At 47.3% G+C, this 17,686-nt stretch overlaps 1 protein-coding gene across 3 annotated transcripts in view; it reads right to left on the bottom strand.

The window, feature by feature from the left end:
* TBATA (thymus, brain and testes associated) overlaps positions 1-17,686 on the bottom strand; it is a 76,069-nt gene that overhangs the window by 9,255 nt on the left and 49,128 nt on the right. For all 3 annotated transcript variants that reach the window (XM_073596709.1, XM_073596710.1, XM_073596711.1), the window contains exon 5: positions 3,495-3,580. In XM_073596709.1, coding sequence (XP_073452810.1) covers positions 3,495-3,580 — 86 coding nt within the window. The remainder of the gene's footprint in view (positions 1-3,494; positions 3,581-17,686) is intronic.

Here is a 17,686-nt window from a genome sequence, read left to right as displayed (position 1 = left end):
TCTGTTGTGTACACACACAAGGAGGAGGGGGGAGCAGGAACACACTGATATCAGGTCTGTAGAAAGTTTCTATTATGCTCTGGAAATGGAGGAGGGAGGGGGAGAAAGCGTCCGGAAAGGAGGACAAGGTAGAAAATATGTGGAGTGATCGAAGGGTTAGGGGGATATGTGCTGGGGTGGGCTTTGGCAAGAGGAAGATATGCTAGAAGTGTGGATTGGATTTGAAATCTGGCAACCCCTCCTAACACTATCTGTCTTCCTTTACAAAGCACCCCTCCAGTACATATCCCCCCCTGTGACATGCAGACTGCCCCCCCATGATATGCAGACTGCCCCCCCATGACATCCAGACTGGCCCCCCCGTGACATGCAGACTGCCCCCCCTGTGACATCCAGACTGGCCTCCCCCCGTGACATGCAGACTGGCCCCCGTGACATCCAGACTGGCCCCCCCTGTTTTGCTGCACCGAAAAATGGGCGTGGCTTACGTGAAATAGTGGACGTGGCTTAAATGGGCATCGCTCAAAGGGGGTGAGATTAGAGTATGGGATGAATGAGGGATGGAGAGGGAAAGGGGGAAAGGGGGGAGAGGGATGGAGGGACAGCAGCCCCAGATCCTACACCACAAAAGCAATATTTGTTTTCCAGAGTTTAACAATCAGCAGATAAAGATACTCCAAACACCTGGTGTTAGTGCTTCAATCATCCCGGTACCATGGTTGTTGTGGTGTCAGGATGATTGAAGCGCATTATTTCTAATATTACATTGTAATATAAAATGAAATCATTCAACTCACCATAATGCAGAATCAGTGGGAGCCCTGAGCGTGTCACCTGCCACGTCGCCTGCCACCAGATGCCATCAGGTGCCCCCAGCAGAGTCCGTCCTTACATCAGGTGCCCCATCAGCGGAGCCTTCCTCACATCTGTGTCCCCAGCAGCGGAGCCCCTCTTTACATCTGTGTCTCCATCAGCAGAGCCCCTCCTTACATCTGTGTCCGCATCAGCGGAGCCCATCCTTACATCTGGTGTCCCCATCAGTGGAGTCCCTCCTTACATCTGGTGCCCCCATCAGCGAAGCCCTCCTTACATCTGTGTCCCCATCAGCGGAGCCCTCCTTACATGTGGTCTCCCCATCAGCGGAGTCCTCCTTACATCTGGTGTCCCCATCAGCAGAGTCCTTCTTACATCTGTATCCCCATCTGTCCTCGTTACATCTGTGTCCCCATCAGTCCTCCTTACATGTGGTGTCCCCATCAGTCCTCCTTGCATGTGGTGTCCCCATCCAGACCAGTCCTCCTTACATGTGGTGTCCCCATCAGTCCTCCTTACATGTCGTGGTGTCCCCATCAGTCCTCCTTACATCTGGTGTCCCCATCAGTCCTCCTTACATCTGGTGTCCCCATCAGACATGCAGACTGTCCCCCCCTGTGACATGCAGACTGCCCCCCCCTGTGACATGCAGACCGCCCCCCCTGTGACATGCAGACTGCCCCCCCGTGACATCCAGACTAGTCCCCCCTGTGACATGCAGACTGGCCCCGCCTGTGACATCCAGACTGGCCCCCCTGTGACATGCAGACTGCCCCCCGTGACATCCAGACTGCCCCCCCATGACATGCAGACTGGCCCCGCCTGTGACATCCAGACTGGCCCCCCTGTGACATGCAGACTGACCCCCGTGACATCCAGACTGCCCCCCCCCATGACATGCAGACTGGCCCTGCCTGTGACATCCAGACTGCCCCCCCCCTGTGACATGCAGACTGCCCCCCCCTGTGACATCCAGACTGGCCCCCCTGTGACATGCAGACTGCCCCCCCTGTGACATCCAGACTGCCCCTCCCTGTGACATGCAGACTGGCCCCCCCTGTGACATGCAGACTGCCCCCCTGTGACATCCAGACTGGCCCCCCCGTGACATGCAGGCTGCCCCCCTGTGACATCCAGACTGCCCCCCCGTGACATCCAGGCTGCCCCCCCGTGACATCCAGACTGGCCCCCCCGTGACATGCAGACTGGCCCCACCTGTGACATCCAGACTGCCCCCCCCCCGTGACATGCAGACTGCCCCCCCGTGACATCCAGACTGGCCTCCCCGTGACATGCAGACTGCCCCCCCGTGACATCCAGACTGCCCCTCCCTGTGACATGCAGACTGGCCCCCCTGTGACATGCAGACTGCCCCCCTGTGACATCCAGACTGGCCCCCCGTGACATGCAGACTGCCCCCCCTGTGACATCCAGACTGCCCCTCCCTGTGACATGCAGACTGGCCCCCCCTGTGACATGCAGACTGGCCCCCCCTGTGACATCCAGACTGCCCCTGTGACATCCAGACTGCCCCCTGTGACATGCAGACTGCCCCCTGTGACATCCAGGCTGCCCCCCCTGTGACATCCAGACTGGCCCCCCCGTGGCACCCAGAGTGGCCCCCCATCATGACATGCAGACTGCCCCCTTGTGACATCCAGACCCCCCCATGACATTCAGACTGCCCCCCCTGTGACATCCAGACTGGCCCCCCATGACATGCAGACTGCCCCCCTGTGACATCCAGACTGCCCCTCCCTGTGACATGCAGACTGGCCCCCCGTGACATCCAGACTATACGGGGCCCCAAAGTCGGTCAACCGGAGCCGCGTGGTTACAATAGAAATTGAGCTGTGGCGCCACAACAGGGTGGGGCGGGGGGTGGGCGGCGCCACAGCTCAATTTCTATTGTAGCCATCTGGCCAGCCTACTTCTACTACTATGGTCTTCTTGAAAATGGCAGCTAGCGGAAACATTGTCTTCGCCAGCCGCAGACCTCTAGCAGCTGGCGGCACGGACCTCGGGAAAAAAAATTCCCCGGGACATTTCCCGAGAAACAATAAAATTGGGAAAAGGGTCTAAATCCCGGGAATGTCTCGGGAAATTCGGGACAGTTGGCAAGTATGCCCACTTCCTGTTTCTTGTCTGGTAATTAGCCAAGGCTTATGACATCATGCACAGCTCTCTCTCTCTCATTCTCATGGGAGTTTGCCAGGAAGGGAGGGGGGATGAGTCAGAGGGCCAATGAGAGCTGCAGAGCTGGAGGTGTGCCTCTGTGTGCCTGTGTGTAAATCCAGGAAGTGAACAGGCAGCAGCTTCAGCTGCCCACAGTTAAAATGGTTGCAGCTAGACTCAGTGGAGGGAGATTTCTGCAGCATATTTGGCAAGTACAGATTCACAGTATATACTGTATAAAAAAATATGCAAAGTGGTTGGAGGGAAGCAAATGGCAAAGATGTTTTTATTACAGATTATGTAAGCAGACTGCAGTTCCTCTTTAATGTAGTGAGCAAGTGTTCTGTAATTCAAAGAGGTGACCTCATAAAAGCACTTGAGATTATATTCCACACTTCTGTATATTAGCAGTTATGTAAAATAAAAGTAGTCCCGTATTTGCTTAATTTTTTTTTTGGTCTGCTATTAAAGTAAATGTAATTCCCATTAACTAAATAAATGTATACCTCTTTCTTCTCTGGCTTTGTGTCCACGACAGCAACTTTTGTAGCCAGCTCTCTCAACTCATCACGCCACGCTTCAGATATGCCACCTGCAACAAGAATGCAAACACTTGCACTGTTTAAAATGCTGTACATAAGAGGATACAAGGACAGAAAGAAACTCTGGACTATTTACACAATACAGTATATTATCAATGTAATTCATCTTTAGTGTTACTGAAAATAGGATTTTAGAAATAATGTGGGAAAACCTGTCTTCCTTTAAAAGGATTATCTAGCTGTTTATCTTAATTTTCTTTCAGTTTGTTGTGGGCGAGTCTAAAATACATACAGTTAAAGTGTTACTAAACCCACAACAGTAAAATCAGTGTGTATATGCAGTAAAGCATGCTTGTTATACTCACTGTGGAACTTAAGGGGTTAATAATCTGCATTGTGTAAAAAGGCTGTTTGATCCTGTACGCACAGATCCTTCCCCTCCTGCAATGTCTATCTGAGGAAGGCCAGCTAACACACAGGCAGTAGCCAACCTGCACATGCTCAGTTGTGTCTTTTATGCTGGAGAGAACAGTTACTTGTTCTCAGAGATAGCCAGGTCACATGATATTGGCATCACACATGTGGGCGGGTATACAGGCTGTAGAGGAAATCTCCTTCCTGAACTCTCAGCACCGGAGAAACTGTGGAGTTTATCACTGACCGTGGTATACAGATTAACCAAAAAGGTATATAGTGTCAGTATTTTAATGTAAAAAGAAGATTTATAAACTGTGGACACTGTGGGGGGGGGGCAGATGAACTATTTTCATATTACTGAGTTTAGTAACACTTTACGTAAATGCTGAATATTGTATACTAATATATTTATTTTAGCCACCAGGTGGAGCTCTTTGCTCCTATTTTCTGTTTTGCCTTACAATATTTACTTACATGCTCTTGAAAAAAATTGCATTGTTTACAACTCAAGTTGAAATGTACACAAAGATGAATAAGTCACAAAAGTTGATCTGTTCTAGTAAAAAATATACAAATGCAACGTTCGGCGCTACTAAAATATACAAAACAAATCAATGACACTTATAAATTCATATTCAAATTTTTTTCATAACTTATTCTTATTAAATTTAGAAAAGGTATATTTTAGTAGTGCCGAACCTTGCGCTTTTATATTTTTTTACTAATAGTGTCAATCACTTAAAGGGGCAGCTGCTTATATTCACAATATATGATAGGTTGCTTGATTTGCACACACACCAAGGTTGGCACCATCTCAAGGGTATATTTTAAGTTTAATGATCTGTCCTAGTGACTTAAGCCAGCCATAGACAGTTTGAATCTTGTAAGCCATGTATGGACGGCTCCCTCCGACCCCTCTCCTGCTGGAAGAACTTAATAAATAGCACAGCAGGAGGGATTCCCCCATCAACACTTACTGTGTTGCAAATGTTAATTTGGTGAAAATGTCCCTGCGTCTTATGGAGCGAATACTGACCGGGCCACCACCGCCCCACCCGTCGCTGTGTTACATACTGGGCTGGCCATGGTTCGAGGGCATAGCTGCAGAAGGGAAGCAGCCGGCGCCATCTCCTGGAACTCACAGGAGGTCAGATAGGTCCGGGGCAACTATCTTGTTCAGGCCCGGCCAGGTCCAAGCAGCATGCATGAGATCATGATCTAGCAAGGGAAGGGGGCCCGGCCGGGGTAGAAGAAGCCCAGGATGCTTTGCCGCAGATGACCAGGCCCAGTGTGCGGAGGCACGACCACATGATGTCATTATGTGTTGCTCTGCGCACTGGGCTTGCTCACCTGCCACCCACTGCCGGGTCCAGGTGCCAGCTCAGCCACCCACTGCAGGAACCAGGTGCCTGCTCAGCCACCCACAGCAGGGACCAGGTGCCAGCTCAGCCACCCACAGCAGGGACCAGGTGCCAGCTCAGCCACCCACTGCAGGGACTAGGTGCCAGCCCAGCCACCCACTGCAGGGACCAGGTGCCAGCTTAGCTGCCCACTGCAGGGACCAGGTGCCAGCCCAGCCACCCACTGCAGGAACCAGGTGCCAGCTTAGCCGCCCACTGCAGGGACCAGGTGCCAGCTTAGCCGCCCACTGCAGGGACCAGGTGTCAGCCCAGCCACCCACTGCAGGAACCAGGTGCCAGCTTAGCCGCCCACTGCAGGGACCAGGTGCCAGCTTAGCCGCCCACTGCAGGGACCAGGTGCCAGCTCAGCCACCCACTGCAGGGACCAAGTGCCAGCCCAGCCACCCACTGCAAGGACCAGGTGCTAGCCCAGCAACCCACAGCAGGGCCAGGGACCAGGTGCCAAAGCAGAAAAGACTAGCATACTGTATAAAATTCCTTTTAAACTGGAGGTAGTAAAATATGCTAAGGAACATGGAAACAGAGCAGCGGAGAGACATTTTGGGCAACCTCCAAATGAAAAAATGATAAGAGAGTGGAGGAAACAGGAGGATCAACTGCAAAAAGCAAATAAAAGTAAGCACACTTTTTGTGGGCATGCTGCAAAGTGGACATGGACATGAAAAAATGGATCACACGTCACCGGAATAATTGCTTCTCAGTCTCTACAAAAATGATAATATATGAAGTCAAACACATTACTGTAGAGAAAGGCATTCAGGATTTTACTGGATCACCATTGTGGTGCTACAGATTTATGAGGCGATGTGACCTTGTTATGTGCACCAAAACTAGAATTGCGCAAAAAATGGCAACAGAATATGAATCTAAGACTGTCTTTTCATACATTTGTAATTGATGCTAGGAAGAAAAATGGTTTTGAAATTGGCCAGATTGGGAATATGGATGAAGTCCCGCTAACCTTTGATGTGCCATCTAATAGGACTGTTGATCTGAAAGGTGGCAAAACCATAACCGTGAAAACCTCAGGACATGAGAAAACACATTACACTGTTGTGTTGTCCTGCTGGGCAGACGGCACCAAATTGCCGCCCATGTTAATTTTCAAAAGGAAAACATTTCCGAAAGAAGTGATTCCACAAGAAGTTGTTGTATATGTTCATGAGAAAGGATGGATGGACGAAAATGGAATGAGAGTATGGGTTGAAAAAGTGTGGTCCAAACATCCTGGAGGGCTTCTGAAAAAACCTGCCTAATAAGTGCTTGACCAGTTTAGAGCACATATTAGGGAAACTACAAAAAAGTGCTTTAAAGAAGTGAAGACTCATCTAGCTGTAATTCCTGGGGGTCTTACCAGCCAGTTGCAACCTCTTGACATTTCCATCAACAAACCATTTAAAGTCTTTATGCGAGAAGAGTGGAACAAATGTATGGCTGCTGGTAATCATGATCTGACACCTACTGGACGAATGAAGAGGCCCGCTAACACTCAAGTTTGTGAATGAGTGAAAATATCATGGCACCCAGTGAAGGAGGAAATCGTACAGTCATTCAAAAATGTGGCATTAGCAACGCCTTAGATGAAACTGAAGATAGTATCGTATATGAAGATAGCGATGAAAGTGATGTCAGTGAATGTGAGCAACTGAGCTTCATAAATTCGTGGAGTTCTTGGGATTCCCAGAAAACTAGAAGAGTACTCATAAAGTCTCTCCTTATTTGTTAATGACAGTGATGATGGTTCTTAATGCCATTGTTGACTGCTGTTCACTTTACATGGTTGAAATATTGTTCTGTTATATTTTATGCAATATTTTAGAACACCATTTGTTTCAGAATATGTTTTTCTTTTTCTTCTTGTTTTCCTCCTCTAAAACCTAGGTCTTATGAAACGAAAAATACAGTAAGTTTTAGTCCCATTTTAGTATTCTGCAAGTGTTTTAGTTTTAGTTGTATGTAGTCGACTAAAATCTAATGGGTTTAGTTACATTGTAATGCATTATTTAAGCATTCCTCTACAATTTCTAACTCACATATACTCCTGGAGTAAAGAATCAAATATTTTGTTATTTATGGTATTATGGTTTGAACAGGCACAGATTTAGTCATTATATAAGTTCTTTAAGGTAAACCAAGAATATTGCTTTTTTGACAGAAGCGCAACGTTAAAATAAAAAAAAATAAACTCTTTGCGTGATGATGCCACTGTAAACATTTACATGAACTTGTCTGCTTTAAGGAAATATATAATGTTTGCGGGGGGTGGGGGGGGAGGCCTGTTTATGGAATCTTCTAATCTTCAGGTCTAAATTTATTTTTTAAGCATGGGTGCAAAAACAGCTGTGGCAGTGAAAGGGTTAATCCTGCACAGATCAGACAGTCGCTACTCTCTCGTAGTGGACAAGCTGTGAAGCCTATTAACAAGGAGCACCTCGCAGTCAGGGGGCCTCTATATATCAGTATGAAGCAGTGGCGGCTGGTGCTCCATCAGTCGTGGTAGAAGGACTTGACCACGGGGACCCCCCCGTCGCTCCAGCCCACACCACGCGCCATACCCACATGCCCCCGGCGCTCCAGCACGCAACACGCACCACATAACCAACCCCCCCCCCCCGTTGCCAGCTCACTAACCCTGTGCTAACAGGTAGAGGCGGCGGCTTCCCCTATCAGTTTCCTCCGTGTCCCGGCTCTGTTGGTCGGGCTTTCCATGTATCTCCTCGGCCGTACGTCTCCTCCCTCCTTCCTCCTCTTAGGCTAATAGGATGGCTTCTCTTTTCGGCCAGTCAGGAAACAGGTCTCACGACCCACTTTCTGAATGCCAGGGAGGAGATTCAGTGTGAAAATAGCGAATATTCATTCGCTATTGTCACACAATTGGGTGGGCTTGGAGCGCTGTGTTGATGGGAGAATCAAACGACTCAGCTTTATTCTTACCGGCACAGTTCAAAGTTCATTTAGAGTAAGCTAACAGTGATTAATCAGATACTGCTGTGATTTCTACTTAACTAAACCACAATTCTCTATGAATCCATCATCATGTATTAAATATACACAGAGAATGAGTCACAGCCATGATCTCTCCCAGTGACACAACTCTACTCAGATGGCTTAATAAGATGTTCCAGTCAAACTAAGCTGACAGTGAGGCAGGCAAATACAGCTGAGCTGTATCCTTAAAGGGTAAGTTCACCTTTACAGAAAAATCTGTAAGGTGAACTTACACAGGACCCCCCCCCCCCCCAGTCCCGCTGACCTGCAGCGCGGCAATCTCCAGTTCTAAGCCCCAGTATAACCGCCTCACGGCTCTGGGGCTTAGAAATCACAGGAGCTTAATCTCCTAAACGTACCCTGTTAGGAGGTACGTTTAGGAGCATTCTAATTGGTCAGCGCCATCATATGGGCGGCGCCGACCAATCAGAACCCGTGTAGCCCGTCCTCTCAGTGGGGAAGAATAAGAGAGAAAGCTGAGGGGAATTCTAAGCGCCGGAGGCATGAGGCAGCTATACCGGGGCTCAGAGCGGGAGATCGCTGCGCTGCAGGTCAGCAGGACTGGGGGGGCTTTTGGTGAGGAGGGGGTCCGGTGTAAGTTCACCTTACAGATTTTTCTGTAAAGGTGAACTTACACTTTAAACTGATCTCCATGTTATAGTGAAATTGAAATTGTTTGCAAGAAGCTGGTCCAAATGAACTATTACCTAGATGTAAATAAAAATGTTGCACTATCCCCTTTATAGCATATCACTTAATCTAAAAACCTGATGTGCATAATCCACAATAAATTTACATAAGTGTAGCGCACTCCCTAAGGAGCCGCAGATGAACTGGGATCCCCCACTCCTGCACAGCCAGGCATACCGAATTTTCACAAGTCAGAGAACAGTCCGTAACTTTGTTTTTGTTGTTTATTGAGGGTTAATAACTTGGATAGGGATGGAAGGTTATGGGATGCCCACTTGACTTCAGCAAAACCTCAACAACTTCAGGGACATCTTCCATCTTCCTATATACAGTCTCCTTTACTCTCCTCTGGCACACACTTGTTTGCTGGCTCCAGCTGAACCACTGTTGGTAGACCTGACAAGCTCTCAGTCAGATTTAATAAATGGCCCTTTACAGGCAGGAACGCGAAGCCCCTTGTTGTGTAGCAAAATACCCCTATCAGCTCATACTTCTCCTGTGGATACTGGTCCCAGCACCACCTTTTCAGGCCCTACCAACCCACCTGGCTGCAGCTGCCTCTTTCACCAGCCTCCAGGCTAAGGCCCCATACACACTATTAGATTTTCTGCAAATTTTTGTCTTCAGATTTACCAAAACCATGTAGTGCAAGGGCCTGCCTGATTGCATACAAATTGAAACTCTTAAGGTTTAACCTCATATTATATGGTTTTGGTAAATCTGAAGACAAAAATCTGCAGAAAATCGAATCCAGTCCTCCAGAACGACTCTTCACCAGCCCACCTGGCTGACTCTCTCTCCAGCCCATCCAGCTGAATCTCAGGTTATCTCCTGGGGAAGGATGAAGACTTAAAGGGGTTGTAAACCCTCGTGTTTTTTCACCTTAATGCATCCTATACATTAAGGTGAAAAAACACCTGGCAGTGACCACCCCCTAAGCCCCTCGTTTTACTTACCTGAGCCCTGGAACTTCACCCGGCGGAGACACGCTCACTGCCCGGGGTTCTCGGCTCTTGATTGGATAGATTGATAGCAGCGCAGCCATTGGCTCCCGCTGCTGTCAATCAAGGTAACCCCACCGAGAGAGCTCTTCTCCTAGGGGTTTTCTGATGTGGGGAGGAGCCGAAAGAGCCACCGAGGAACCCCAAAAGACGAGGTTCGGGGCCACTCTGTGCAAAACAAGCTGAACAGTGGAGGTAAGTATGATATGTTTGTTATTTAAAAAAACAAAAAACGAACCCTTACAATAACTTTAAGCACACCGCTGTCTTCAGGGAGGACTGGCTACATGTGGCAGTCTCCCCCTTGTAAGTCCTCAGCAGTGCAGATCTACTCATGCTTTCCTCTCTTGCTCCAGTGCCTCCAGGAAGGGCTTCCTCTCGTGTGTTATGGCAGGATCCTTCCAGCCCCCCAGCCCCGGCCCAATGTCACCCCCCCAGACCCCCAGCACCCCTGAGGGCCACCGACAGCCTCCTCAACACTGTATCTCCATCTTCCACCCGACTGCTCTTCTGGCATGGCCCATGGCTATTTATGAGGTAAGCTTTGCCCCCTGCCAGTCCACTACTGGGGATTGGCCCAGGCCTCATGAATATTCCAGGCAGCCCCCCCATACCTCCTGCCCACTAGCTCTAGAAGATTCTCTAATGTCACAGAAACAAGGGGAGACACCAAAAGAGCTGTCAGGATGAATTATCCAGCCCTGACTCACTGAACCCTGACTGAGATTCACAATTTACCTACACTACAAAACCTATACTACATCTAGCACATACTAGAGGTGCTACATAAGACATTAATAAAAGTGATAAACAATCCACAATGGATTATATAAACCAACCAATTTGAAACACAACTAAAAGAAATATCCTGCCTAAAAATAAATGATGGTTAATGAAGACGCAGTGTCCACCAACACATACTTTTCCTGCTTACTAGATGATTAGACCCCCTATGTTAAGGAGGTCTAACAGCGCACGTATGTATCAGAAAATTCCAACAGGAATCAATCACTGCCACATAAAATTTCTCAGCCAGGTAAGGCAATATCTGGTGTGGAGGAAAAACAAATAAACTATAGTGTAGTAGGTAAAACACTCAGGCGTGATGATGTCACTGCTAGGCTCCACTTTGTGGATTGCTTATCACTTTTATTAATTTCTACATTTATTGTGTATTATAATCACAGTTGGTTTATGATTAAAGTGGAACTTCACTGTCTCAATTAACATTTATTATTTTTAATCTTCATGCTGCTGGTATTAGTAAATAGATAGGAAAGTATATCATATTTACTTGTTTTAAATTCGCCTGCATGCATGCTTAAGCTAAGGACAGATGAATCCCAGGAAGTAAATGCTACATAAAGCCTTTGCTCTTACTCAAGATGGCCACGGACAGAAATGCTAGGGTGGTGTTTTTCAAAGTGATTTCGAAATAAAGCATGGAGACATGGATGGATGGGTGAGTTTGCTTTGAATATTAAAAATGAACTTAAGAGTTTTTGGTTTGTGGTGCTCAGATGCAACGAAGATCTTAGAGTGATATGCTTTAAAGGGGACAGTGCAATATTTTTATGTCAAAGTTCACTTATATTTTGTATTCAAATATACAGTATATATTAGTGCTGCTGTACAGAATTGTTTATATATCAGTTTGTATTATGTCGCCCCAGCTACATACAATATACATCGCTGTGTTCTGACAGCAGTACAGGGACTTCCCATCCCACTTCCGGAACAAAATCGAATCAAGCTAAGCACTGCTCAGCCATTCACAGGGAGCATTGAATTCTATCAATGACTACAAAGCTTCCTCTTAAAGAGGTTGTAAACCCTGTAAAAAAGACCTGTAAGACAAAGGCATAATGAGCTGGGATGCATCGCATCCCAGCTCACTATGAAATACTTACCTTAGAACGAAGCTCTCTCAGCGGCACCTGCACACTGCTGAGACGGCTGACATTTTCCCCGGTGTTTCTTCCGGGTTCACGGGCTCCGGCTGTGATTGGCCGGAGCCGCGGTGACGTCACTCTTGTGTATGCACGTGGGAGCTGCCGGTCATGGCACAGGGCCCTAAAGAAACGGCACGGGCGGCCGATGGCATTGGCCTATATATAGTAAATATCTCCTAAATGGTGCAAGTTTAGGAGATATTTTCAGTTCCGACAGGTAAGCCTTATTATAGGCATACCTGTAGATACAATTAAAAAGGAAGACTTTACTTCCTCTTTAATGGCTGAGTCAGAGATCATGACGTCATCTGCCTGCCTTGACACCTCAGCCAATCAGAGGAAGCTTTGTATTCATTCATAGAGTCAGCCCAACTCAATTTTGTTCTGGGAATGGGAAGGGAAGTTCCTGTCCGGCTGTTGGAGCCAGTGGCGGTGCGTCCATAGGGGGCACGGGTGCCGCCCCCTCTCTCTAGCCACCCCCATATGACCAATGGATAGATTCATACATTGTATGAATCTATCCATGGCCACCGCTGCCACCCCCTATTTAGGCGCCCAGCCCCTTTTCGGGCACTGGGTGCCTGAATTACAGCGGCGGGGGGGTGTTTTTGACGCACCTGATTAGAGCCATAGGCTCTAATAGGCATCAAAAAAGGTGACCTTCACCCAGGTGTGTTAGAAAAGCGAATTAATATTTGCTTTCCTAACACTGAACCGCCTCTCTGCCAATCAGGTGCTCGGGTCTGTTACCCATCACCTGATTGGTTGAAAAGACAGGCGCTGTAATTGGACGCCTATCAGGAGAGGACGGGAGAAGACATGGAGGAGCATGGAGGAGCACTGAGGACACCACTCGCCGCTGTCACCCACTGCCCCACCGAGACAGGGTAAGTGCCGAGCAGACAGCGAGCGGGGGGGCACAGTGGCAGTATTCGATGGGCACAGTGGCAGCATTTTATGGCACAGTGGCAGCATTTGATGGCACAGTGGGAGCATTTGATGGCACAGTGGCAGCATTTGATGAGCACAGTGGAAGCATTTGATGGGCAAAGTGGCAGCGTTTGATGGTACAGTGGCAAACGTTTTGGCACGGTGGCTGCGTTTGATGGGCACAGTGGCGGCAATTGATGGGCACAGTGGTGGCATTTGTTGGGCACAGTGGCTGCGTTTGATGGCACAGTGGCTGCATTTGATGGCACAGTGGTTGCATTTGATGGGCACAGTGGCTGCGTTTGATGGGCACAGTGGTGGCAATTGATGGGCACAGTGGCTGCGTTTGATGGCACAGTGAGGCTGCAATTGATGGGGTTTTTTTTCAGAATTTTTCAGGTTTTTTTGCGCCCCCAAAAAGTTTTGAGCACCAACCGCCACTGGTTGGAACATATTGCTGCATACTTTATGTAGCTGGGCAGCACAGTGGCCAAGTGGTTTACAATTAGGGATGGGCCAACGGTTCGGCTCGAGCCGAACTTTGATTGTTCGGAAAACAACGAACAATATGCGGTGTTCACGGCAAATTCGAAAGCAGCGGAACCCCGTTAAAGTTTATGGGACACTAACATGAAAAACCAAAAGTGCTCATTTTAAAGGCTTACAGTATATGCAAGTTATTGTCATAAAAAGTGTTTAGGGACCCAGGGCCTGCCCCAGGGGACATGTATCAATGCAAAAAAAAGTTTTAAAAAGGTCAGTTTTTTTGGGAGCAGTGATTTAAAAAAAATGAAATATTCCACCCTCGTGCCTGGGGGGGTGTCTATAGTATGCCTGTAAAGAGGCGCAGTTTTCCTGTGTTTTTCTGTGTTTAGAACAGTACCACAGCAAAATAACATTTCTAAAGGAAAATATAGATAAAACTCATTGAAAAAAATGGCATGGGTTCCCCCCCAGTCCATTACCAGCCCCTTTCGTTCTGGTATGAATATTTAAAAGAAAAATGCGTGGGGGTCCCCCCAAAATCCATATCAGACCGTTAAGGTCTGGTATGGATTTTAAGGGGAACACTGTGCCAAAATAAAAAAAATGGCGTAGGGGTCCCACCCAAAATCCATACCAGACCATATCCGAGCACGCTACCTGGCAGGCCACAGGAAAAGAGGGGGGACAAGAGAGCGCCCCCCCCTCCTGAACCGTACCAGGCCACATGCCCTCAACACGGGGAGGGTGCTTTGGAGTAGTCCCCCAAAGCATCTTTTCCCCATGTTGATTGGGACAAGGGCTTCATCCCTACAACCCTTGCCAGTGGTTGTGGGGGTCTGTGGGCAGGGGGCTTATCAAAATCTGGAAGCCCCCTTTAACAAGGGGACCCCCAGATCCCAGCCTCCCCCCCATGTGAAACGGTAACGTGTACATTGTACCCCTACCATTTCACAAAAAATTTACAAAAATAGTAAAAAAGACAGGAGACACTTTGGGAGAAGTCCTTTATTAAAAAATAAAAAAAATAAAAATGTCTCGCGATGTAGATCCATCTCAAGCCGCCCGGCGAGCTGGAAAAAGAAAAAAAAAGCTGCAACGGCTCCGCCTCCATGGGAGGCTCCTGCCGAGTGACGCTTCTTCTCGATGACAGCTGTTATATAGCTGAGGGCGGGGCCAAACGCTGACGTAAACAGGCGACCCCGCCTTCCTCTGACATCACGTGGCCTGAAGGGTTTGGTATGGATTTTGGGGGAGACCCCTACGCCATTTTTAAAAAATTTTTTATTTAATTTGGCAAAGGGTTCCCCTTAATATCCATACCAGACCTAAAGGGCCTGGTAATGGACTGGGGGGGGGACCCATGCCGTTTTTTGCAATGAGTTTTATCTATATTGCCTAGACCCGACAATTCATTACAGCCGCGATCAGTTTTAAATGACTTTTTTTCCTTTAGAAATGTCATTTTGCTGTGGTACTGTTCTAAACACGGGAAAGATGCGCTACTTTACAGGCATACTAAGGACACCCCAAAGACACGATATTTAAAGGAATATTTCATATTTATTGTTTCACTTTAAGCATTATTAAAATCACTGCTCCCGAAAAATGTATTGTAATGTATTAAATGTTTATATATAAAAAAAAAGATTGCATTTATATAGTGAAAAAAATCCCAAATAACAGTTTGAGATAAATGGATAAGAAGGTTTCTATTGATGACCTTTCTCCGGAAATGCTAGCTGCCTGACTATTATACAGGCCTAATAACTTAAAGTGACCCTGTCTTAGGTTTAAGAAATTAGTAAATGGCACTCCATTAAAGTGTTTGTAAACCTAAAAAAAATAAAATAAGATCTTGTTGCTTTAAGGCATGAATAACAGCACAGTGCTTGTGCTGTGCAATTCTTCTCTTCCTAACTTGTAATAAACCCGGTTGATCCTACCATTTCCTGAGCCCGCCTGCCTCTGCTGACCAAGATAATCAAGGCTGCTGAGCTCTGACTACCGTGGTCAGGTTACATGTCTCCATCATCCGCAGCCCTTGTCTCTCCTCTGACAGTCTCTACCCCCTCCCTTCCTTTCCGCATGAGAGCGTTTCCTCCCTACCCCTCCTGCCTCTATTCCGCTGCATAATGCAGCACATTTCAATGTATGTAATGCAGATATTCAGCCATTACCAAAACTCTATGTATTCGTTAGAAATGAAAAGGCGAAATACGTTTCTAAAATCGCAGCTGTGCAGTCACGTGATCCCCCCGTGCTGGCCAGCCCGATCTATGGAGAAAAGTAGGAGGGGCGGAGATTCCCCTCTGCTGGCTGGCTGACATCGCAGGGGAATCTCTGCCCCTTTCGCTTCTCTCCATAGATCGGAGCCGGCCAGCATGGGGGGATCACGTGACTGCACAGCTGCGGTGTCAGAAACGGTATTTGTCCTTTTCATTTCTAATGAACACATAGAGTTTTGGTAATGGCTGGATATCTGCATTACACACAGGCAAAGTCACTTTAGAGAGGCCCGGAGTACAACCCCAAGGCCATAATGGAGGGCCTGGCATGACAGGGGTTAATGGGGCTTTAGGTACCGAGAGTTGAGGGAAGAGGGGGCATGTCAGGGAATTGTTAGGCGGTGTGCGAATGGGTTATGGAGATGGGGGCGGAGCTTTGGGGGGAAGTGACACAGGACGAGGAAGGGGGGTGGCTTCAGTCAGAAGGGGAAGAGAGAGGAACAGCTTCCCACTTTTCCGCCCTACATGTTGGTAATTTTCCAGTTTTGTTTTGGGGACTGGAGCATCCCTGAGAAAAGGTGGTGCACTCGGCAGGGTGCAAGGTCCTTTTAGGTCATATGGGCACTTAAAAGGTATGGTGTAGGGACCTGTCTGAGGAACGGCTTCCAGTTGGTGTATGGGTACCTGCTAGTTAGTGGTTTGTGACTGGAGGCCTTAGAAGTGACTAGCCGGTATGGTTCTGGTTTATGCCTACTGGAACCTTGGACTCCATTATCGTTAATAAACTGTATATTATGTTCAAAAGGTTATTGATATGTTATTTATTGGATATTTATATATTTGGTTAATAAAACGGCTGCTACAACCAATTTACCCCAGTTATGTGTGGTATGGTCATTAGATGAAAGGGGGGTGGGGTTATTGGCATAGCAGGTAACAAGCCATGGTTAATACCATTATCATGACTTTACAAACACTTTAAATAAGAAGTTTAAAGTTCAATACTTACCATAAAAGGTAATGATTCACAAAATCTTTGCTCTCTTGAAGAGCTAGAAGCAATATTGCTATCTGACATGGGTGTGTTGGATAATACCTGGTCATCTGCTGGGTGCTGTGGATCCTCCTGTCCTGCTGGCCACAGCATCACTACTGTGTCCTGAATTCTTTCAATACTGGTTATTCTTTACTATTTTAAATATTACTCTTGTATACCAAACTTCAGTGACAATAAAGCCCCGTTCACCCGAGTGTACATAAGCTTACATCGGTGCGAAGGTCTGTGTTTACCCACATGTGATGCACAGGTGTTCCATGCATCTATGTACAGGTAGTCCCATTCATGTCTATTGGGACACAGCAGCTGCATGGACACAGCCGCTAGTCCCAAGCTGAGAGCCATGGAGGTGAAGGTGTGTGAATGCAGACAGCGTGCATTCAAGGACATACACCTCCATCTGCTAGCAGCTGCACGCTACTTCACACAGATGTACACTGAAAGTGATTGTAAACGATCTCCTTGTAAAACAACTCATGAAGTTTAAAATAGAAAGGCAAAACATTCGTGTATAGATGCTGTATAAAAAAAATACCTTTTTCCCCCTTTTTTATAAGTGATCACATTGCCTCTGTTCTCAGCTGCATAAGAGCAGGGGAGGAAAAGCAGCAGCACACTGAACTTCCCAGTGAAAGGCTGTGAAGGAGGGGGGGGTGTCAAGACAAGTCTGATCATTGGAGGAGAGCAGGCTGAGTTCCCAGCATAGCTAGAGAACTGACCACGGTGTGTTCTCCTGCTTAGTGTGGTCAGTTTTTAATAGGAGAGCAGAGGGAATGGCAGGAACACCAGGGATTTCACACAAAAGAAGCAATACAAAGAGAACAGGATACTTTCTCATACAAGTACATGGTACAACAGGCACATATCGGGATTATGAAATGTTGAGGTAACAAACACTTTAAGTACACCAATGTGAATAAGGCCTCAATCATACTGTATATATTTTATCTCTACCAGTATTTAAATACAATTTTTTTGCTAAACTAACA

This window comes from Aquarana catesbeiana, linkage group LG08, assembly GCF_042186555.1.
Source record: "Aquarana catesbeiana isolate 2022-GZ linkage group LG08, ASM4218655v1, whole genome shotgun sequence".
NCBI lineage: Eukaryota > Metazoa > Chordata > Amphibia > Anura > Ranidae > Aquarana > Aquarana catesbeiana.
The sequence above is the reverse complement of the archived record's forward strand: the minus strand, read 5'-3'. Positions and strand labels throughout refer to the sequence as shown.